At 37.0% G+C, this 25,382-nt stretch overlaps 1 protein-coding gene across 1 annotated transcript in view; it reads left to right on the top strand.

Annotated features, from left to right (window-relative positions):
* The window catches only part of DCAF13 (DDB1 and CUL4 associated factor 13), a 28,685-nt gene extending 7,064 nt beyond the window's left edge, over positions 1-21,621 (top strand). The window contains exons 4-11 of the mRNA XM_080802200.1: positions 1,838-1,927; positions 3,227-3,382; positions 7,188-7,265; positions 9,145-9,227; positions 11,640-11,804; positions 18,504-18,639; positions 20,025-20,188; positions 20,864-21,621. Coding sequence (XP_080658326.1) covers positions 1,838-1,927; positions 3,227-3,382; positions 7,188-7,265; positions 9,145-9,227; positions 11,640-11,804; positions 18,504-18,639; positions 20,025-20,188; positions 20,864-20,951 — 960 coding nt within the window. The 3' untranslated portion in view covers positions 20,952-21,621. The remainder of the gene's footprint in view (positions 1-1,837; positions 1,928-3,226; positions 3,383-7,187; positions 7,266-9,144; positions 9,228-11,639; positions 11,805-18,503; positions 18,640-20,024; positions 20,189-20,863) is intronic.
* Positions 21,622-25,382: the final 3,761 nt, after the last annotated feature.

Below are 25,382 nucleotides of genomic sequence, written 5' to 3'. Positions count from 1 at the left end.
TATTTACTTCCTTTCTTCAGGTAAGACATGTGAAAACTACTTGTTGGCCGAATTTTAGGATTTAATGTTTCAAAAAATGTTCAGTACACAATGTTGCAAAAGATAAATCTTTATTAGCTAAATTTCATAATATCTACTATATCTCAATTTGTGCACCAGCAGGTCTTTCTTCAGCTTACTCAGCCTTGAGATAAGATATGCTGGCGAGGCATATATTGCTTGACTCCTCATTTCTACAAAATGTTAAACCTTTCTCAGGATTGATGATCTGCTGAGGCTTATACTCAACAGACTGTATAGAGTAGCATAGTCAATTACAAAGGAATTCAGTCTTGAGTTTGCAGATAGTAGAAGAAACTTGATCGAAAGCAGCAGTCTTTAGGGTAGATGTTCTCAATGACAGTTTTATCCTTTCTTCCATAAATGCTAAAATTCCAGTGGGTCAAGCCAGATTAGCAAAGACCTCAGTTCCTAAATTGCATCCTCAACTCCTCAACAAAAGAAATTCCTGTCTGACCTTAGTACCAAAACTTCTTCCCTAATCACTTACCTGTTCTAATATCATGGGTGCTATGGATTGTTTTGCAGGAAGGATTTCCCTCTTTGAGTTTGCTATAAGGAAAACTAAATTTATACTTCTGTCCTAGATAAATATATGTTTTTGTTAATATTTTTATTTAGAAAGTGGATATGGATTATGTATAATATGAATGTGAAAACCTAGAAAGTTAACATACCCTGTATTTCTATTTTCAGTTAAAACTAGTAGTTTGGTGTATATATAGAATTGTTCGTACCGCATATATGATTATCTTATGTCTTTAACCCTTAACTAAGTTATATTGTGCATTCTGTTTTGTAGCTTATTTCCTGTAATACCTTGAATGAATCTGCTACATGCCCAAGTCTCTAAATTACCATTGTTTGTTACCTTGCCTTCATTTGGGCCATGGCTTTTTCACTATCTGCACAACTGTCAGTTCAATGAAAAGACAAATGATGTCTTTACAACATTATGGAAATCATTTTGACCTCATGGATCCCTGAAAAATTCTCAGGATCCTTCAGAGGTCTGCATTTCACAGTTTGAAAACCACCGACTTAATAGTTTTGGAGTCTTCTGTCATGCAAAGAAGGGCTTTACCCATGAATGGCAAGAGTATAAGAATGACTTCTGTCTACTATTTTTACGTTTTGTATTTAATTTTTTACCTTTAAAATTATATGGAATTTTATATCAGGTGTCAGATTGCTTCAGACTTTTTTTTTTTTTTAAAGATTTTATTTATTTATTTGTCAGAGAGAGAGAGAGAGAGCGAGCACAGGCAGACAAAGTGGCAGGCAGAGGCAGAGGGAGAAGCAGGCTCCCTGCTGAGCTACGAGCCTGATGTGGGACTCGATCCCAGGACACTGGGATCATGACCTGAGCCGAAGGCAGCTGCTTAACCAACTGAGCCACCCAGGCATCCCTGCTTCAAACTTTTTAAATAACTAACCTGATGTTGTAATACCATTTTCTTATAATCCACTATTCTTCCTTATTTGAAATGCCATCCTTATCACAGTATGTAGTTTTTTGCCATATTTATGACCTTTGTTTCTACTCTCCTTTTGCTCTACTTACATTGTCTTATTTTTAATTTTATCTACTCTGTGTATTTGTCACAAATCTTTACTGTAACATGTGGGACATAAAATGCATCAACAAATACAGTACTGGAAGGATTTGGGACATGTATTTTTTTAAACACAAGGTGTTTATAATTTGACATATATGTTATCAAGTTTACAGTTAATGAGAGTAGTTTATTATCACCTGAATCATTAATGTTTCAAGGTTGGTGATGACAAAACTGTGAAGCAATGGAAAATGGATGGACCAGGCTATGGAGAAGAGGAAGAACCATTACATACAATATTAGGAAAGGTACAGAAATAAATTGACCTATACTTTGTCTATTAAAATTCTTCTCTTAAAATTATTTCAGAAATTTAATTAAAAAATAAAAGATGTAAATGAGACTTTAGGCTGCAATAATTGATCTATTTTAAGCAATATTTAATACAGTTAAGGTCCTTTGCAGCTGAAGAATTTGAATGGGTCTTTGGTGTTCATTGTATTGGGTTCAGTTTCTGCGTTTACCTGGAGGAAACAATGAAACATTTCCTATGGCAAGTCCGTGGGAGGAAATCTATAAGAAAAATAATGCTTCGGCTTCTCTCTGATTTATATTATCATAGATCTTACACAAAGCTCAGAATTTCTTACCTGAAAGGACCCCTTAGGCAATGAAGAGGTATTATAATATGCTTTTTGTATAAATCTCATTTACATTTCTTAGAATATTATTCTGTAAATCAGATGATATGGTTTAGTTATAGCTTAAGTATAATTCAGATCATATGGCCTACCCATGTTTCATAATGCTTACATTTTGATATTAAGGGAACTTCTAGAGGTAGATTTAATCTTTAAATACATACATTTGTAAAATCGGCTTGTCATTTTAGTATTATGTTGGTATATATTTAAGTTCTGCTTTTCAGATTTCAAGAAATTGTAAATGTTTTTAAAGGCACATGGAGGTGGGACATGAGTATTAAATGGAAATAATTTGCAACTGGTAAAAAAAATTAGGCATTAATTCTAAAACAAAATTGGTTTCATTCTTGAAAATGTCTTCTCTCTAGGAGCTCCACATGTTTTTGAAATATTTCATCTTACCCCTGTATCTGTGGTAATGGGGATTAATTCTTACTGTGGAAAAGTTTGTCAGATTTGCCTTCATGAATAGAAAATAATTGGAAGCCTGCGGATGCTGCTAAGAGTTCTTAAAAGCATAAAGTGTTGGCAAAATATTTCCCTTTAATTTGCTTTACAAACATTTTTTACCGCATAGTATAAAGACAGATTTTAATCTGGCCCTGAATAGGTCAATCTCATCTTTTAAGTGAATAATTCAAAATTTATAAGATTTTATTGATTTTAACAGTATTAGCATCCACCCTTGCCAGGTTTTCTTCAATTTTTATTTTAAGTGGGTTCCATGCCCAATGTGGGTCTTGAACTCACGACCCTGAGATAAAAAGTCATATGCTCTACTGAGTTTCTTTCTAAACAGGGATTTTCTTAAAAAAGATGAAAGTGTGGGTAAATATATGTAAAATATATAGATTTGAAATATTAATGATAGACCCATCTGTAACAACATCTTTGCTCTTAAAGACAGTGTATACAGGAATTGATCATCACTGGAAAGAAGCTGTTTTTGCCACATGTGGACAGCAAGTAGACATTTGGGATGAACAAAGAACAAGTCCTATCTGTTCAATGACCTGGGGATTCGACAGTATAAGTAGTGTTAAATTTAACCCAATTGAGGTAATGTTGCTTTTTGAAATACTTCTGCTTGCTGTTTCTTTATTTAGTAATTTCAACTCTGTTTAGGAAACTTTGAGTGTATTCTATAAGAATTTTGTTTAAATTTTAATGGGCTTCTGGTATTTGGCTAGTTTTCCAGATTGTATCTGAGTTATGTTACCTTTGGTCAGATCTCAACATGTTTGCCCACAGTTTAGTCCCATATATCAGTGTAATATACTTTTAGAGGAAGGTGTGTGCATGTGCTCATAGGAGTAGAATTCAAGCAAATGGTGTACCATGCCTTCACGTAAGTAAAATGTCAGTAAAATGATAGTTTACTCATGACTTCGGTGCTCATGTTCCACAGATTACATCATTGTATATTACGGAAAATGTTAATTTCTTAACTCTCTTTGAGGTCAGAAGAGGCATTGAGAATTAATTATTTGTAAGTGACAAGGATGTTAATGATTTATAATAATAATATGCACGATTAGTACTATGCTGCATGGTGATATATTTTTCTTTGCTCAGATGTCTGATATGGTGATCCTACATCCTTTGAGGTCTGAGGGAAGAGTTGGAGATTCAACTCTACTTACTGTTTATTGAGGTCTGAATTTAGGAAAGGAGGCTGCCCTAAAAACTAGCCCTTGAACTTAAGACCTTTCCCTGAGATAATTCTGAATACATAACAATAGATGAACTCATTGTCCAAAAGGCTCAGTAGAAATGCCTTTTCCTGAAGAAAGAAAAGGAAATTACTGCATGTATAAACTAATCTTCAAAGTTATCACGAGATTATCATATTAGGTGGTATCAGAGATTATCCTGATATGAAAGTTTTGTACTCTTAGAGACCCAAGCTGATAAAAGGGAAAAAGTTAAGTCAAAGTAGCAGGGTATAAAATTGTTTATATGAAGCATTGGAACATGAGATGTTGCAGTTTGATGTGAGTTTGGACTTGTGGTGCTGCCGAGAGGTCAGACAGTCAGAGGGCACCCTTCCTGCCCCCCAGCATATCCGACCTGCACACTTCTGGAGGGGCTACAGGTCTAGAGAGGGGTTTGGAAAACTGGTTTGTGAGTCCACTGCCTGTTTTTATAAATCTCATTTTTACTAGAACATAGCCATACCCTTTTATTTATATATTGTGCTATGAGAGCAGAATGGCCAACAAAGTCTAAAATATTTACTTTTTGGTCCTTTACAGAAAAAGTTTGCTGACCTTGGTCTAGTGTTTCTATCTGTTCTGTATCTTCCTCACTCCATCCTACATCACCTTTTGGTTGTAGAAATGAGATATGGCATTGGGTGGGGGTGGGGTGCAAGCCAGCTTTACAGAGCCAGGCCAAGGTGACCCTTGGCAGAAACAGGCTACAAACACTAGCAATTTGTAGGAACATTTTGTGTCCTACTTGGTGTGGAGCTAAACTGGAACTGTATTTTCTGCCAGGGTACCTTGGCAGTGACCTTATACAAGTCACACTTCTTTTCTATATTTGCTTCTTTATTTTTAAAATGAGATTAAATATATTTTCCAGTGTACTTTATACGTTTGTCATGAGGGTAAACCGTGATAAATTTTATGTGAATATTTTTTAAAGATGCTACCCAAATTTAGGATGATGTTATTACTACTAAAAAAAAATAAACAGAGCAGAGAGATATTGATTCCTCCTCCTCTGAGGGGTAAGCTCCTCCTCAGAAGAGCTAATAGTTAATTCCAAAAATCATAATTAGTTATTAGTGATGACCTAGTGACCATGTTTTTCAAACTTGCCTGTGTAAGAACTGTATTTGTTCAGCTGTGTGGGTTTTTTTTTCTTTTTTATTACCTTTATGAACTTGAGTGGTAAAAGCAAATGGTGTACATGTCTCTTATCCTATATTAAACTTAATGGGAAGGGCATGTTGCTGTGAACAAATGGAGTGTATTTGTTTCCTCTAATCATTAATAATTAATTTTCTGTTAAAATATTGAAGCCTACAATTTTGGTAAAGCCAGAAGTTTTATGCTGAGCATTGCCACATTTTAAAGTGTAAAAGTCGGCTTTCAGTCTAGGTAGAATTTTTTGCTCAGATTAAAATCTTTATTTTTAGAAATGGAATCTAGTCAGACTTTGAGGTGGCATAATGAGAAACCAAGAAAGATTTAGAAGAGTCACTAATTAGGGGAAAGTCTCAGAGGAAGTGATTTAAAAAGGAAGGTTTTGGGGGTTTTTTCCTCTTGTTTTTTCTAAAGACTTTATTTATTATTTGGCAGAAAGAGAAGGAACAGTGGGCGGTGGGGTAGAGGGAAAGAGAGGGAGAAGCAAATTTCCCACTGAGCAAGGAGCCTGATGCGGGGCTCAATCCCAGGACCTGGGATCATGACCTGAGCCAAAGGCAGACACTTAACTGACTGAATCACCCAGGCGCTCCAAAAAGGAAGGTTTTGGAAAGGACTAGAGAAGAGATCATGATTGTAGCATTAGCTTTTTGATGTTTTATTTGAACTGTGTACACACATACAGTAGGAGTTAGCTGACCCTAGGGCTATGTAGTAGATAACTCTTCTTCCTGCACCTGCAGTAGGTAGTGATAGGCAGAAGCCAGGAGTTATGAGTGTCAGAAACCATGGCGGGACTCAGGCCCTGCTCCTCGGTAGAGGGCTTGTTCTCACATAAAGCCAAGGGTCAGTTATATCAGTCTCTTGGACACTATAACTAACTTACAAGTAAACTAAGGACTTGCAGGTAGGATATGCTGGGGGGCAGGAAGGGTGCCTTCTGACCCTTCGACCTTTCAGTAGCACCACAAGACCAAATTCACATCGAACTGCCGCATCTCATGTTCCAATACTTGATACAAACAATTTTATACCCTGCTACTTTGATTTGACCTTTTTTCCCTTTTACTAGCTTTGAGTCTCTGAGAGTGTAAAACTTACCTATCAGGATATTCTCTTATACCATCTAACATGATAATCTCTTGATAACTTTGAAGATTAGTAAATATATGCAGCAATTAAACAGTTGGACAAAGAACAGGCTTAGTTTATACAGAGTTAGTGAACATGAGGAAATGTTTAACTGTTAAAAAGCAATAGTTTATATGATTAGGAAATATTTCTGTACAGATATGAACTTTTAAATGCCACTACTTAATGCTTCCCAGTTGCAATAAAATTGGCGTATTTCCACACTGCAGTGTATATTGATACAGCTCCTTGGAAAACAATTAGTCCTAAATATCAAAAGCCATAAACTTGTTCATACTTTTGACTCAGTAATCCACTACTGAAATTTTATCCTTAGAAAAAGAAGAGTTGAGTTTACTACTACTACTGAAAACTAGGAAATAGGTTTAAATTGAAGAATGGATAAATAGGGGCCCCTGGGGAGCTCAGCAGTTGAGCGTCTACTTTTGACTCAGGTCGTGATGCCAGTGTCCCGGGATCGAGTCCTACGTCTGGCTCCCTGTTCAGTGGGGAGTCTGCCTCTCTGTTTGCCCCTGGTCCTGCTTGTGTTCTCTTACTCTGTCTCTCAAATAAATAAATAATTTTTAAAAAAGAATGGATAAATAAAATCTGTTCTATTATAAAAAGAACACCGAATTATCTGAACACTCCCATCACTGGCATGTAAAATACACATTTAGCAATGAAAGTAACTTGACTTAGGTTGCTGAAGTTATGAGTGATTCATTGTTCTATCTTAAAAATGGACTTTGATATTGTAACTTTGTATCTTAAACATTAAGGGTAATTGAATCATTTGTTATTGAATGGACAAGGTTTGCTGCCAAGCCTGGCCTTTAACTGCTAATTGTTATTTTTAGACATTTCTCTTGGGAAGTTGTGCTTCTGACAGGAATATAGTACTATATGATATGAGGCAAGCTACTCCCCTGAAAAAGGTGAGTTTCAGTTGTTTTCTGCTTTGTACAATTGTTAATGCATTCCTTGATGAGATGAGTGACCAAAAAATGTGGAGCAAATTTTTTTTTCAGAATTAAATTTTTTCATAGGCTTGTTCTTAGAAGCCAAAGTGATTATAATGGCATTCTCTCATCTCCTTGTTGCTTTTTAGGGACCCTTAAATTTTCACTAACTTCTGTATCCTAGTCAACTTTGTATCTTCTATAATGCCAGTAAATTTTAGGCATTGAAATTGGTACTTACTGAGCTCAGAGTTCTAAGTATTGCATCCCATTACTGCACACCCCATGGTTTTCATATGATACATACAGGATTCTGTTCCAGAATGTTTTGTAATGGATTCACATAACGAGCTTTATTTGTTTAATTACATGCTGATGGATACTAGTTGACTAGGTTGTGTTTAGATAAGCACTATCTTGTTCAAGGAGACTCATTTCCCAGCAGTTTTAGGGCAGTCATTCCAGGACTTAGATACCAAAGCTGAAACAGCCTTAAGCTGACTCTCAAGAGGGACAGATATATTGTCAGTAAAGAGAGGAGTGCCGTTATAAGTAAAAGGGTATAAAGTTGAAGTCAAGTGCTCAAACTCAAGAGTGCAGAAAGATCTAGACACCATTCATGTGCCGTGGGTCTGTTGTGATAGTCCACATGTGAAAGAAATGCTTTTAATACTTTTGTTGTTCCTAAACTATTTTTACTACATGTAATAAATGCAGAAATATTAGAAGTAGAGTATATTCATTGAGATTTGAGCTACATAAAAATGATGATCTTTCCAAAGTACCACTTTAATCCTTTCACTCACTCACATGGTCTAGTGGGCAGATTTTTGCATAAACTTTGGTATTAGGCCTTAAGCAGGTAACTTGATCTGTGTTTCTCCTATAAAATGATGATATTAATAATTATTTTCCAGCACACTGGTGAGAATAAAACATGATATTTTATGTTTTATTAGCAGAATGCTAAGATGAAATCTAGGTTAATAGATAGTAGTTTCTGGCCCATCTGCCCTTACATTTTCTGTTTTTAATGGTGCTCTGTTACTTTTAGTTGAAGAAAAGAACTATAGCCTGGCTTTCAAGGCCCTCCATATCTGGTCCCAGTTTGCCTTGATCTATTTGTTTCAGTCAGTGAGACAACATTTAAATAGGGTTTGTCACATGCAGGTCACCTTGGTGGAGGCTGTTTTCTTTCATTTCTTTATTCTATGTAGTAGGCTATCATTGTTTCTTCTGTCTTTTCTCTTCTACTCTTACTAGTTTTCAACCAGGGATATATTTTTAGAAATGTGAGAGGGGCATTTTAGAGACTGGCCTTTAGTGGACATGTGCCTGAGAGGCTAAACATTTATAGTGGACTGTTCATAGCAAAAGATTATCCTACTCGAAATGCCAGTAGTGTTCTTGTTGAGAAACACAGATATGCTGGTCCATCCCAGGTCAGCTCAAATCATGTTTGTCTTTTTAAAATCTTTCTTCTTTAACCCTAAAATCACTGTTTATTTTGCCCCCAATTTGATACTTAATCATTTACTATTTGTATTATATTTTAACTTTTCTTACATATATCTCATTTTTCTGACTAAACTATAAGTTATTCGAGGTTGAGGGACCATTTATTAAGCATTTGTTATATTTTTCAGTCTTTACTGTTTAGCCTGTGTGCTCCGGAAACAATTAGTGATTGATTTATTTTCCTCTTGCACCAACCTGAGTACTGTGCACATAATAGGTGTTTACTAAATATGTGCTTAAATCAATTAAAAAAGAAAGGATGTGAAGTGGGAGACTTAATTCATTTGAGAGGGAATTGATTTCACGGTGATGGGTTAGTGTATTCTTCCTTTCTCAGGTCATCTTAGATATGAGAACAAATACAATTTGTTGGAACCCTATGGAAGCTTTCATTTTTACTGCAGCAAATGAAGATTACAAGTAAGTTTTCTTCTTTTTAAAACTTATTTGGTTCTATGCGAAGTGGCTCAACTGTATAAATTTTGCTAATGAAATATGTTTTCCTAGATAGTATTCCTTCAAATATAAGATAGAAAATTGTCACTTGTGTCTCTAAAATAAATGTATCTTCCAAACTGGAGAAGAGTGTCTTAGAAAAATATTCTCAGTGATATAGACCAGAGACAGTAAACTACGACCCATGGACCAAATCCTGTCTACTGCCTGTTTTTGTAAATAGTTATTGGATTATAATGATACTCATTTATATATTGACTATGGCTGCTTTTGTGCTATCATGTCTGAGTTGAGTGGTTGCAACAGAGACCATGTGGCCCACAAAGCTAACAATATTTATTATGTGGCCTTTTGCGAAAAAGTTGTCTATCTCTATGCCATATAGTGACTGAACCATACATGTTTTAATAGAAACTAAAAATATTTGCCTACAAAATGTATAGTTCTTCACATTGCTGATACTCATATAGTCATGTTATCAGCATCACTATTAACTTTAGTAAGACAAAAGGAAAAATAAAATTTCAAGTCTTACCTTAACATGTATAGACTCCATGTAAAGGTAACTTAGAAGACTTAGAAGCCTTACATTTTTTACCTAGGTGGAATTTTTTGTTAAATTTTTTAAAAATAAATATATAATGTATTATTTCCTTCAGGGCTACAGGTCTGTGAATCATCAGTCTTACACAATTCACAGCACGTACCATAGCACATACCCTCCCCAAAGTCCATAACCCAGCCACCCTGTCCCTTCCCTCTTCTCACCCCCCAGCAACCCTCAGTTTGTTTCTTGAGATTAAGAGTCTCTTATGGTTTGTCTCCCTCCCTGGGAAATCTGAGATTTGAGGCTTATTGGAAAGATGCAAAAATAATATCTATCAGCCAGCTTCCTCTAAGGTTAACATCTTATGTAACCATAGTTCAGTTAGCAAAAACAAGAGATTAACATGGATACAATGCCTTGGACATCAGTTAATAAACTACAGACTTTATTCCATCACCAGTCTTTCCATTGATGTTTAATTAATTGTCATGTCTCCTTAGTCTGCTCAGTGTGTGACTGTTCCTCAATCTTCCCTTGTCTTTGATGACCTTAGTCCTTTTGGAAAGGATTTACTTGTTAGTTTATCTTGTAGACTGCTCTTAATTTGGGCTGACCTGATGTTTTCTCATTTTCTCATTATTAGATTGAGATTATGCAATTTTTGCAAGAATACCTCAAAACTGATGTGCCCTTCTGGGTTCATCACTTCAGGGGTGCATGATGTCACTTTGTCTTATTATTGGTGGCATTAATCTCGATAATGTAGTTAAGATGGTATCTGCCAAGTTTCTGCACTATAAAGTTACTATTTTTTTTCCTTTGGTAATTAACATGAATCTTTGGAGAGATGCTTTGAAGTTATGTAGATACCTGGTTTCTTCTCAAACTTCTCAATAATCTTAGCATTTTGAAGCGTTTAATATTAGGAACTTGAATACAGTAATGCTGTGTTACTGTTGTCCTTTGTGCGCATTGGTTCATCTGAAGCATTATTCTTTTAGCTGTTGATTAAGGATCTTTAAATCTTGAAAATCATGGACTCATTTTTTTTTATTTTACCAGCTGTGCAAAAAATATAGCTTTCTAATTTTAATACACCCTTTGAAAAGCCATAGTCACTTTTATATATCACCGACAGGAGTGGAACTTTGTTGGAAACGACTTGTCAACTATATGAAACCTTAAAAGTTCTCGTGCTTTTGGAGTTAGTAATTTACTTGTAGGAATATGTCCAGATTTAATTGAATCTGTCCCATTCAGTTACAGATTGAATTTCAGAAATTCTAATGCTGGAATTTAATTCAAGAATTACTTAAAATTGAAAGTTGGAAAATTTTTATTAAATTATAAATAAATATACTTAAAATTTTAAGTATAAGTTATTTTAACTCATTTAAATATGCAACCATAAATGTTTACAATATGCTACATAAAATATCAGAATATAGAACTTTATACAGTATTACCAATTTTGTTAAGAGTATATATCTAAATATTAGTGTAGTGAAAAGATTAGAAGTAATTATACTGCACTACCTGTTGTTACTCTGGATGGTGGAGTTAAAGGTAAGTTTTGTACTCTACTTTTTTGAAAGCATTACATTTTCTACAGTGAGATTTATGTTTATGAGGATCAAAGTGTGTGAATGTAATTTTTAGGAATAATAAAAACTGGTAATATTTTTCCCTATCCCTTAGCTGCTGTGTAAAAAAGCTATATATTTAGGTGTGCATTATTTAGCCAATGGTCTTAATTTCTTTATTGTCTCTTAGTACTGCATTGTTTCTTTATAAGAATTTGTATGGAATAATCAAACATTCTTTTACAGCTTGTATACGTTTGATATGCGTGCACTGGACACTCCTGTAATGGTACATATGGATCACGTGTCTGCGGTGCTTGATGTGGATTATTCTCCCACTGGGAAAGAGTTTGTGTCTGCTAGTTTTGATAAATCTATTCGTATCTTTCCTGTGGACAAAAGTAGAAGCAGGTATGTGACTACCAGTAAACTATTTGTTCTTATCTTGATCATCATTTACCTTTTTTGAAAGGTGGTTTTGTTACGTGTATATGGGGGACTCGCATACAGGTATTGTGACTTAGGATACCAACTTCCACTGTGTCATCTATGGGCAAAACGTGAGCCTACTGGACAGTTTCTTTCACTGAGTAGGAAACTACCTTTATATAATTTCTTGATAATCGCTTCTCGGCTTTTGGCTAAGATCAAGTGTAGTATAATTTCTTGATAAGAAATCTTAGTGTTTGCCTTTATTTCAGAGTTGTTTTTAAGTGTTTATAGTACACTCTTTTTTAAGACTTAATTTTTTTTTTTTAAAGATTTTATTTATTTATTTGACAGACAGAAACCACAAGTAGGCAGAGAGGCAGGCAGAGAGAGGGGGAAGCAGGCTCCCCGCTGAGCAGGAAGCCTGATGTGGGCTCGATCCCAGGAACCTGGGATCATGACCTGAGCCGAAGGCAGAGGCTTTAACCCACTGAGCCACCCAGGCATCCCAAGACTTAATTTTTTTAGGGCACTTTTAGGTTACTACAAAATTGAGAGGAAGGTAACAGAGTTTTTTTTTTTTTTTTTTAAGATTTATTTATTCATTTGAGAGAGAGCATGAGAGTACAAGCAGGGGAAGTGGCAGAGGGTAGAGGGAGAAGCAGGCTCCCCGCTGAGCACAGAGCCTTATGTGGAACCTGATCCTACCCTGGGATCTTAACCTGAGCCGAAGGCACATGCTTAACCAACTGAGCCACCCAGGCACCCCCAGAGATTTGTTAAATGTTCTCTGCCCCAATGCATGGAGAGCTGCTACCCTTCCACCCATTATCAACATCATTCACTGGAATAGTACATTTGTTAGTAATAAGAATAAATGTGCATTGACACATCTTAATCACCTTAAATCCATAATTTATCTTTAGGGTTCACTCTTTGTGTTCTGCATTCTTTGGGTTTGGACAAATATATAATGATATACTTTCATCATGATAATATTTTCATTGCTCTAAAATATAATAAACTTTAAAAAATTATTAAAAAACTTAAAAAATGTTAAGAATGTAGAAAAGTTTTCCCTCATATAGTTTAAGAGCAATTAATAACAATACTTTACCTTTTTTTTTCTTATTCAAATTCAGCTCTTGTACATTCAAAGCAAAAATAAAAAAGAGAAAAAAAAACCAGTTTAAATTGTGAGGACCATTCTTCCTCCATTCCACTAGTAGTTATATGCCCTGGAATGACCAAGAAGTGGGAGATAGGATACTCAGCTGTCCTGTCCTCCATTTGTCTCTTGTTCTGTAAGCACATCCAGTGTTATTCTAGTGTGAAGATACATGTTACTTTGTAGAGCTTGGCCCTTTACTACATATTATGTATTACTGAATGTAATGTATATTTATACATCTCTATTATATAGGGCTGTATTGAGTTAGTTTATAGAGAACTATGGCATTTTAAGGTTTTAGGGATAGTTTTGACTGCACTTGTTTTTTTGTCTTATGGGCTGACTATAAAACCTAACTTTTGTGTAAGATAATTGCCGCTTGTATAGTGTGCTGTGGTTTATAGAGCACTTTCATGAACACTTTGTTGTTCCTTAGTAATGCTTTATATTGTCCCTAGAAGCATATTCAGAGCAAAACCAAGTAAGTTGGGGAAAATTTTCCTGTAAAAAATAATGATTATTAGGGTACCTGGTTGGCTCAGTCCATAGGGTCATGAGTTCAAGCCCAATGTTGGGTATAGAGATTACTTAAAATAAATTTTTTTAAATGATAATTAAAGTATTATAGTGGTGTTCACACTTGAAGATATGACTACCTCCATTGTAATATAGTAATAGTATTGACTTTAAAATTTAAAAAGAATAAATGAATGTTCTTTCTAAAATACCATATAAATATATATACGCAGTGCATGCATATGCATAAATACATATACTTGATTGAGCGTCCTACCCTTACATGGTGGAATTAAAGCTCAATGGGAAAAAGATGGACTTGGCGAAAGGTAACAATGATTAGAGGTAGGAAAGGAAAGGAGAGGAGTGAGTGGAATCTGGGAGAGGAAGGAACAGAAAACATATATAATGAGAGTAGGAGGTGATGATCTGTGCCGGAGCACCACGGTGTGAAGCTGCTAGAGCAGTGTACCCAGCTTCATAAAGATTGATGATGGTAGACAGGCGGGGATACTCAGCACTACACTAACAAGGACTGGCTCTTGATGATGGTAGTAGAGAGTTGTTCTGGGACCCTTCCTTCCCTTAAGGGGAAAAAAAATCTAGACAACATAAATTTGGTGTTGTAATTACAGCAGGCTGGAGAAATCTCACCATTTTAGTGCAGTGATGAGAATTTTGGTCACTACTTGTACTGAAAACTAGCTTAGCTTCTATAGTACTGAACCTTTTTGAGTCTTTTGAGTGATCTTCATTTTCAAAGTTCGTATTGTGTCCTTTTTCTGACTCAGGGTCGTTCTGTTCTAGCAGGGTCAGAATTCAGGTACATCTAAGTCAGGGGCTTTAGGTGCAGAATTTCAAGGAGTTCCTCATTGTTGTCAGGGTTGTGCAGGTGCCAACCCTGTGTCTACACCTCAGTTTCTTCACCCTCATCCCAGCCTCATTTCAGAAACAAAAAAGTCTTTCAGTGACTCCTCAGAGTCAGGCAACTCATCCATACCTTTTTTGGTCCTAGCCAACCTGCTTTTGTTTAACTCTTTGGTATTTTTATTTACGGTAGTCGCATCTTCCTACCCTGTGATTGGAGGGAGCCATACTGATTCCTAACCTTTGTTGTATCACTGATTATCAGCATGCCGTTGTCATCATTGTTATGTATCTCATTAAAAAGGTGCTTGACTCAAAAGCATAATGACTGGAGTATTCTGATGACGTTGATCTTCATTCCGTTTTCTGCACGTAGAACTTCTGGTGTTGGTTTTCATACGGCTATTGCCTCCTTTACAACTTACTGGATATTCTCCAAACTGTCATGAATGGTTTGTTGGGATTATTCAGTCAGGCCCGCAGCAGGGCTGCTGGTTTGCATTCTTTTCACATCCCTGGAAGATACTAAGAATTAGGGGAATGTGCCCTCCATTATTTTCTTTGCATCACAGCCGCCATAGTAGGACAGCACTTTCCTAATATGATGCATAAGCAGACAGAAAGAATGGGAAAAGAACAAAGAGAGAATTGAGAATGTTTGGACACCTATCGTCTCAAGGGCCCACAGCTGAGTTCAAACTGAATTATTCCAAAGCTATTGTGGGCATCCAAACACGGGTCTATCTAAAAAGCTCAAGTAATTTCCAAAGTTGTATGCAGTAAGGAGTTCTTAAGCCCCATTTCCAGGGAGTTGTCTTCTGATGTCATTTAGAGATTTTGTAATCACTGTGGTGGTATATAGTACTTGTTGTTTGGTTTAGATACAAGTGGTATTTCCTCTAATCTTTGTGTTCATCTGCTGAACAGGTAGTTCTGGTTTGTTCTGTGGTCTGCTTTTTATGTAATGTTTATGTAATGTAATGTTTATTACAAACATCAAATAGCACAGCCAGTGCTTTGAATAATCTTTATTTTTAAACTGTTTTTCTCTGAAAGACCTTAAAATAGTAACATGTATTTTTAAAGTAAATTTTTAATAGATTATTTAAAAACTACAGGTAAGTCAGTATTTGAAATTAGAAAATAGTATGAAGTTTCCTCAAAAAGTTAAAAATAGAGCTACCCTATGACCCAGCAATTGCAGTACTAGCTATTTACCCCAAAGATACAGATGTAGTGAGAAGAAGGGGCACATGCACCCCAATGTTCATAGCAGCAATGTCCACAATAGCCAAACTGGAAGGAGCTGGGATGCCCTTCAGCAGAGGAATGGATAAAGAAGGTGTGGTTTATATATACGGTGGAATATTACTCAGCCATCAGAAAGGATGGATACCCACCATTTGCATCCACATGGATGGACCTGGAGGGGATTATGCTAAGTGAAATAAGTTAAACAGAGAAAGGTAGTTATCACATGGTTTCACTCGTATGTGGAACATAAAAAGTAGCACAGAGGACCATAGGGGAAAGGAGGGAAAACTGATGGGGTTGGGAATCAGAGAGGGAGACAAACCATTAGAGACTGTGGACTCCCAGGAACAAACTGAGGGTTTCAGAGGGGAGGGGTGTGGGGGGATGGGGTAGCCAGGTGATGGGTATTAAGGAGGACTGAGTGTTATATGCAACTAATGAATCGTTGAACACCACATCAAAACTAATGATATGTACTGTATGGTGGCTAAATGAACATAATAAAAAAAACAACAAAGTTACTAATTTGAGAGCTTAAAAAATGACATTAGGCTTATTGGGATTTCATTCAATATTTACTAAGCAAACAAATTACTTGCATTCACATGGAGTACTTTGACTGTATAGTAAAGAATTTAAGTTTTTAAAATGTATCTCCTAATAGCATGACTTTTAGTGAGCTTTTTAAAATCTTAAACATATATAAAGGTATCTAGAAGTTAAGAATTCTGCATACTTGGGGCACCTGGGTGGCTCAGTGGGTTAAAGCTTCTGCCTTCAGCTCAGGTCATGATCTCAGGGTCCTGGGATCGAGCCCGCATCGGGCTCTCTGCTCAGCAGGGAGCCTGCTTCCTCCTCTCTCTCTCTGCCTGCCTCTCTGCCTACTTGTGATCTCTGTCTGTCAAGTAAATAAATAAAATCTTTTAAAAAAAAAAAAAGAATTCCGCATACTTTACAATTAAGGAGGATCTATTTTGGTTAAGGAACTAGCTGTTGGATTTGACCGGTTTCATATATCAACAGATTATTTTTAATGGTTAAAGCCTGATTGAATTTTCCTATCATTTATTTTTTTAAAAGATTTTATTTATTTATTTATTTGAGGGAGAGAGTGTGATCCAGCACAAGCAGGGGGAGCTGCAGAGGGAGAGGGAGAAGCAGGCTCCCCACTGAGCAGGGACCTGGTTCTATCCAGGGACCCTGAGATTATGACCTGAGCCAAAGGCAGACACTTGACCAACAGAGCCATCCAGGCACCCCAAATTTCCTGTCATTTAAATTCATTAGGGGATGCCTGAGTGGCTAAGTTGGTTAGGTCTGCCTTCACCCTAGGTTATGATCCCAGGGTCCTAGGATCGAGTCTCCCATCAGGCTCCTTGCTTGGTGAGGGACCTGCCTTTCCCTCTGCCTGCTGTTCCCCCTGCTTATGCTCACTCTCTTTTTCTCTCTCTTTGACAAATAAATAAATAAAATCTTTTTACATACATACATACATAGTTATACTGCTAAAGAAAAGAAGGGCCACTTAAGTAGGTAGAGATTATGAGAAATGAATCTTGTAAAAGCAGAGCATTGAGGGGGGAAAGAAATGTAGTCTGTCTCATCTAGTTTTTATTTTAATAGGATGTTCTTTCTAACCATTCTTCCCCTTTTAGAAATAAATTTCTTTGGGTTTCTCTACATGTTCACTCTAGCTCAAAACATATCCGTTAGAAACAGTGTAAAAGACTAGTTTTGTGAGTGTATCTCGGATAATTTTTATAAATCGAAATTCTTTCTGATCTGGTCATGATGTGTGCGTTTTCTTTTACTGTGCAAAATGGCCAAGTTTGGTTCCTCTCTGTCAAGTCTCTGTTTTGAATTGTCTAACCCAGATACGGAAAACTCATTTCTCCAAAAGTCTCTATTTTTCCTGACCTTGCCTTTTACTTGTCTTTTAATGCTCTTTTTAACACTTTCCCAATATAGAATCTTCTGTGAATTCACTTAGCGTGTTTCACAGCCTTTCCAAATAGGTATGATATTTTACATCTCCATTTATTAAATGATTCTTAACTCATCAGACACTTCTATAGCCCTCCCTTTCCGTTCACACATGTAAATCATCAACTCTCACTTTAATTAAGTAAGCTTTTTAAACAATTCGACCAAAACAAAAATCATACATTAGGATCAACATACCAGGATGTGCTCTTTGAAAGCTATTACATTTGTTTTATTTTCCAGTAAAATGAAAAAAATATATGATTATTGACCTGAATTGATTTGGAGGGAGGAGACAGTTTCTTTTTGCTAAAAAATTAGTCTAGCTTCAGCGTATTTTATTTGTGTTATATATATGCCTTCAGTAATTTTGTGAACTTTCCTGGGCATCTGGTTTTGTTTAGTTTGTTTATATTTATTTTTCTTATTGGATTCTGATTCCTCTGAGGGCAGGAGTTTTGTTTTGTTTTGTTTTTTTTTAACTCCCCAGGGCTTTAGCATAGAACCTTGTTAGTCTGTTTCAATAAAAGTACATTAAAATTAATTTGAATTTCCCTTTTATACTCTCTTAAGACTCAGAAATGCTATCCTGATACTTGATGGGCAACGGTTAAAGAAAATCCGTATAAAAATCCTAATTTTAGGGGTGCATGGGTGGCTCAGTTGGTTAAGTGGCTGCCTTTAGCTCAGGTCGTGATCCCAGGGTCCTGGGATTGAGCCCCACATCGGGCTCTCTGAGAGAGCGTGCTTTTCCCTCTCCCTCTGCCTGCCGCTCTGCCTACTTGTGCTCTCTCTCTCTCTGTCTCTCTGTCAAATAAATCTTTAAAAAATAGTAATAAAATTAATTAAATTTTAAAAATCCTAATTTTAACTTAATTCCTCTTTTGTAGGGAAGTCTATCACACAAAGAGAATGCAGCATGTTATCTGTGTAAAATGGACTTCTGACAGCAAATATATTATGTGTGGATCTGATGAAATGAACATTCGTCTGTGGAAAGCTAATGCTTCTGAAAAATTGGGTGTGGTAAGGGAACCCATTTTCTTTCATTGTCATAAAACTAGTTTCTAATTTAGTGGGTAATATTATATTGTAAAGAATTTATTTGAAATATTCTTAAGTATTTTGTTTTTTTGTTTTTTTTTTTAAGATTTTATTTATTTATTTGACAGAGATCACAAGTAGGCAGAGAGGCAGGCAGAGTGAGAGGGGGGAAGCAGTCTCGCCACTGAGCAGAGAGCCCCATGTGGGGCTCAATCCCAGGACCCTGGGATCATGACCTGAGCTGAAGGCAGAGGCTTTAACCCACTGAGCCACCCACACACCCCAGAAATATTCTTAAGTATTTTGATCAAACTGGCGTAGTTGTGATAAAAAATAAGTTAGCAACAAAATAGACAAGGCTGTATTGAGGTTTACTTTTTTATGTCATGGGCACCTTCAGAGGCCTTTGTTAATTAAAATATTTGATAATATTTGAGTCTTCTTGATTCTCTGTGTTTTTCTTGAGATAAGGAGAGAAGGTCTAAAGACTAGAAGGTTAGAACTGAGAATGCTTACTTCCTCTGTTAAAGGAATAGTAATCAGGCACATAAAGGATTCAAGTGCCTGGGAGGTCTTTTAATTTCAAAAACAGTGAAACACTAACTTAAAAAAAATATAGAAATCTTCAGACTATAAAGAAGATTCAGTGAAGATATAACCCATATTATCATTGGCTGGCTACCTCTGGATTGGAGATTATGGTTGGTTTTTCTTTTGTTTTTGATGTTTTTCTGAATGTCTCATGTTTCTGCTATGAAACATTTCATATCAAACATGAGTGTTTTTATCAACAACAAATACTAAGCTTAAAAAGAAAAGGTTAAGTGTGAGTTATTTTCTACATAACCCCAGTTAGGAAAATCAAGATATGATAAATACTAATTAAGGGCAATTTTATTTTAGGCTTAATGATTGGTAAGTATCACACTATGTGTAGGTTTCAGTTCATCATTATAAGTTCCTCTAAATCATATCCTTAACATTTGTTAAACAAGACCCCGTCATCACAGAATTGAACACTTTTTGTTTTCTGTTTCAGTAGTTATTTTACAGAAAAATGTTGAGGGATTAATTTAGGTGCTTTTTCTATGTTGTTTATGCCTAGAGAAGGTCTGATTCAGTGGTCCACATAACCCTACTCCCCTCGGGACTGATATTTTAAGTTGGTGGCATCTATCTACATTGGAGGCATACAGCCCAATGTTTGCAGAGATACGATTCACATAACCTTGTTAAGGGTGGAATACCTTGGCAATTTTGGTCGCATGTCCTAGAAGTTAGTTTTTGGGAGAAACGGTGCTTCCTAGCTTTGTTATTTGAAGAAAAGAACAAACCATTCACTGAAATATCAAAATGCATTTTTCCAGCTTACCTCACGAGAAAAAGCAGCCAAAGATTATAATCAGAAGTTGAAGGAGAAATTTCAGCATCATCCTCATATAAAACGTATTGCTCGTCACCGGCATCTACCAAAATCTATCTACAGCCAGATCCAGGAACAGCGGATCATGAAGGAAGCTCGCCGACGAAAGTATGATTTGGGGCATTTGATTCTCTCTTAGTACCCTTCTCTAACTTCCCCTCTCAGATCACCGGAAATAAACAGAAACATGCCTTTCAAGGGAATAATTTATGTGCCGTTGCACAGTAGAGATGTTTTTGAAATCTTCCTTGAAGGGGAAATAGTGATTATCTGAGAATTTCCATTATCTATTTTTTGAGATTATGTTTAAAGGTCAACCAGTAAAAATGAATTCCATCAAAATAAGGAAACATTTTTGCTCATTCTAAAAAAAGTATTGTAAATAATGTTTTAAAAAATTCTTTGTAGTGAAGTTGGAATTAAGAGGTATTATATATTTTCCAAGTTTAAGAATGCAAAATGCATAGCATGCATTTCTTGAAACATGTTAGAAAAATTTTTATTCATCATAGAATTTTGAATCTGAAGCAGAGCTCACTGCCATTTTCCCAGTAGAATGTTCTTCTCTTTGGAATAGGACACTATTATGTGATGAGAGAAGAAACAAATTAACCAAGTTGACTTCTAGCTACTTTTTACCCAGTCTCCTTGTGAAAACATTTTTCTTTTTCAGTAAGGAGTTTTCTAGTGAAAGAAAACCCTGGTTTTTCTAAGAAAGGTTTCTTTGGTTAAGGTGATTACTCATAAACTTGCTTATGTTTTGTGTATTTTGTTTATTTCTAGGGAGGTGAATCGTCTTAAACATAGCAAGCCTGGATCTGTGGCAATTGTGTCAGAGAAGAAGAAACACGTAGTGGCAGTTGTGAAATAATACTTGGTATTCCTACCAATCCTGATGTATAATTATTTGTTATATTTTGATGTGCAGACTGTGCAAATAAAGTACTGGCTCTAGAATAATGACAAACAGCTCAGTTACATGTGTAGAACACTACCCTGAAAAACTGTCCTGAAAGATGGCCTGGTTGATAAGACTATCCAACATTTTATCCTTGATCTGCTTGCTTCTTTCATTGAAGAATACAGTATTGCAAACTTACATGTTTATTACTGCTAGAAATTGCAGATACACTTTGATCTATTATTGTAGATATACTGTACATTTGAATTTACATTTATGACCAAACACCTCTTTTGTTACCTTTAGTATTACTTTGGGTAATTATTGCAATGATTCTTCCGGTGATTACATATAATGTGTGGAAGAATTATGTCAGAACTTTTTTTAATTCATTTAATTTTCTGTGATTTATTTGTATTTGGCTCTTTGAGACTTTGAAGATAATCAGGTTGCATTTATATAACTTTTATAAATAATTATAATTTATGGTCAGGTTAAAATAAAACATCCTTTTCTCAGTGTTGTAACTTTGATCCATTTCTGCTAATTTCTGTTCATTCTCTGTAAATCGTAAATACTTCTCTGTTGGTTTTTTTTTTAAATTGTGCTTAGTAAACTTTATTATGAGTATATATAACCCAAATTTTAGGAAATTTTAACTAAAGAAGAGATTTTTAGGGGTACCTTGGTGGCTTAGTTGGTTAAGCGTCCAACTCTTGATTGCAGCTCAGGTCTTGAACTCGGGGTCATCGGTTCAAGCCTGGCATTGAGTTCCACGCTGGTTGTGGAAACTACTTAAGTAAAAAACTGAAAGAAGAGATTTTTAAAAACACACAAATATATATGTTAAGAATGCATATATTTGTAGTAAAAATATAAAGAAATGCACAGGAATGATCAAAATCTGGAGAGTGGGAGGTAAATAAGGTGGGATATACAGGAGACTTCCACTCTTACTGATGTTCGTTTCTTAAGCTGTATGATCGTTTTCTTATTTATGCTTTCTTGGGTATTTCACCATATTTTTCTTAAGGCTGAGAAGAGATCAACCATCTACCTTTTAATTCATGTGATTTGTTATAGGCCTTACTTATTTGATTTGCAAGGTGAACCAAGTTGTCTTTTGCACTATACTGCTGTTAGTTTGGGTGTGGTTTCAAAGATGTGTGTATGCAAAAACTGATCCAAAAACATGAGCTTTGGTGAAATTTGAGTCCTGAAGCACATACCTAAATGGGATTAGATGTGCAAGAGATATGTTGGCAGGAACTATCTGTAAAAGACTAAGAGGTGGGAGCAGGAGTACGCAGGGAGAGCCTTCTCTCTGGACTATAGGCTTGACACCTGTGACAGGAGAACAGGCAGAAAGGAGGACTACGAGGAGCCTCAGGCTGCAGTGTCGTTCTAAGAAAGGTTGGGCCAGGCTGATGGGGGTGTCCTGGAACCAAAGTTGCTTGTCTGAGGAGTCCCGTATTCAAGAATGGGCCAGCACTACTACCCTCCCTGTGCCCAGTCGGTGGCAGAGAGCAGCCGTGGGGAAGCATGACCTTACAGTAATGCAGTAGTGGCAGGTGGGACCCCTCAGCTAGGACTCCATCAGCTGTACTTCCTGCAGCCAGTTCTTGAAGGAATTCTTGAAGAAACGCAGAGCGTTTCTATAGCTGCACCCCTTGTGCTGTACAGATCCACTTCTTACAGGTTTGGGGAACAACTCCTCCATGATTTCCATGCATCTCTTTTAGAAGAGGGAATTTGGAAGGTCAGTAACCCCTCTCTCTGAAGGGCCACAACTAGTACTCATCTTCTCTGTCTTCTGTCATCTTTTTAAAATTTTCCTTATCTACAGCTATCAGCTTAGCAAGTTTTGGTGGTTTACCTAATAGTATGACCCAAACCTTCATTCCTGAGGGGACTGAACCTTTGGTAATCTTAATCTCCCCAGATAGGAGTTCCTATACATACCCATTAACAGTTGCATTGGAGCAAGGGAATATCCGCAGACCCCAAAGGGATTGCCTGTGTTCTGCATGTATTTTTCCCATCTCCCCCTAACTGCCTCTGGTCGAAGTCAGTACTCCTGCCAGGAGGCTGACCACCCTTCTAGCCTTTTGGTCCCTGGACATAAGTTCAAAGTACCTTGGTGAGAGTCATAACTTAAGAGTTCAGTAGGACTTTTACAGTGTTCCCTAGCAAGAGTATGTACCCCTTTGGCAAACAATTCTTCCAACCCTGCAGGGCCCAGAGTTTTAGGAATGGGAAGTAGTGGGTCACTAGGAATGGTGGAGCCATTCCTTTTCCCTCTTGGTCCTTGGACACAAAGGTTTGTGATTTAGTGGATTTAATCATTCAAAAGGATGGTACCCCATCCTTTTACCATACTGTATCTGAGCTGGTGCCTACATTATGTCATTAGGCCATTCCAGTAATCTATGAGATTGTGTATTTCTGCACTGCGTATGTGCTGTGATCAGTGGGGTCCTTTGGTTGGGCGCAGTCTCTTACTCCTTTGTTTTGAAGTAGGTTCCCTAGATGAATACTGTGTGGAGTGGGATTCATGCCTGTGAATTAGGCATTCTGTTAATGCCCAGAGAGTGGTGTTGGCAGAGATTTTGTGACTGATATCTGGGGATACTGGCATTGGTATGTCTGTGAAAATGAATTGCTGGCCCTTCTAGGATCAAAGGGATCAGTATAGTCGTGTTGACACCAAGTGGTCTTTTGTTCTTCTCAGGGAATAAATAGTGCCATATCAACACAACATTGGTCTCTGTCATTAACAGGACAGTCAGAGACACAATAGCTAGATCCGCTTTGGTAAGTGGGACTTCATTTTGTTGAGCTCATTCATAGCCTCTATCTCTGCCACAAACCATTCTACCCATGTGCCCCATGTGCCTTTTTCAGGTTGGCTAATGTTGACTAGTAGTTATTCTGTCTACTTGGTGCTTCAGTGCCTCTTCCATGGTCGATTTTTGGTGAACATTAGCATGTTGTACAAAATACTTCCTCTTGACTCCCTCATGTCCATTCATACACATCTACTCCAGACTTCCTTGTCGGATCTTCTAGCCTTTCCTTCCACATCCTGACCTGCCATCGACCACTGCCCAGGAATCTCATCCAAGGCTGCTTCTACATAAAATGATAACCTGGTATATTGCTCATAGATCTACCCATTAGGATGATTTTCCCTCACCACTGTCTTTCAAGGCCATACCCTTTATGTGTTTTTAAGGCAGCCATGGTTCATTTGTGCGTTATGCCCACATACTGAGCCAAGCCAACCCCAACCCCAGTAAATGAAGCTTGGGCCTTATCACTTCCTTCAGCTGGTTTACCCCACAAGGCTGTTGGTGCAAATGGAGGTACGACACTGATGGCACCTGTGGTGGGTGATGTGGAAATCTGTGCTACCTGCTCATGTAGCTTGTTTGTGCTCTCTGATCCTGCTTGGGCTCTGTCTCAGATGTACCATTCTTGTCTTCTGATGAACTGCTGCTGAGTTCATACAGCTTTATATCTTGTTGATTCTAAATTCAGCTCAAAATGGGCAGTTGTGGACACATGGTTATTTGGTGCTCATCATCAAGCATTCTGTGTCTACCAGAGCTCAGTCACATTCCAGAAGCCACTTCTCAAAAGGTCTAATTTTGCACTACAGATAGCATGGCCTTGCTGTGGAATCCCAGAGTCGTGATTCTCCCACTGGGGCTTACTATAAACTCCACACTGCATCTTTTCCCACCATTTCCACCGTGCTTCCTGCACTATAAGGTCTACTGGGTCTTGTGACCCATGCAACAGGGCTGCTTGTACTGTGGCCTAGACCTGATAGAGAACTATTTCCTGATCTGGGCTCCGCTCAAGGCTCGTAACAGATGAGCCAAAGCAGTAGGTATTCTTAGTTCTGAAATGTGTTACCTACAAAACTCAAATGGGTTTACCAGCCACAATGCTTCCTTCCAACGCAGCAGTTACCCTTTGGAAGAGATCTTGTGGTATGCCCCCTGATCGCTGGACCCCTAAAAAGTCACTAACCTGGCAAATTGCTGAACCTCGATGGGATTAATTTCTCACCCTTTTGACCCCGTGTATCTTACCAGGACTTATTGCATGTCAGCCATCTCTTACTTTTCCTGTCCAGTCAGCAGGAAGTCATTGATGTAATGTACAATTGCTCTGGGATGTCCAGTCAGCCTCAGATCTCTGGAGAGAGATACCCTCTGAGAGGGTACAGGAAAGTTCATAACCCAAGGGCAAAATTAAGTGAATACTGTTCATTCCATGTGAGCATGAATTTTCTGATCCTCTTTTCTAGCCGGAATAGAAAACACGTTTGCTAAATCAGTAGCTGCATACCGTGTACCTGAGGCCTACCAGCATATCTGCTCCAGCAACAGT

The sequence above is a fragment of the Martes martes genome (genome assembly GCF_963455335.1).
Source record: "Martes martes genome assembly, chromosome: 4".
Lineage (NCBI taxonomy): Eukaryota > Metazoa > Chordata > Mammalia > Carnivora > Mustelidae > Martes > Martes martes.
The sequence above is the reverse complement of the archived record's forward strand: the minus strand, read 5'-3'. Positions and strand labels throughout refer to the sequence as shown.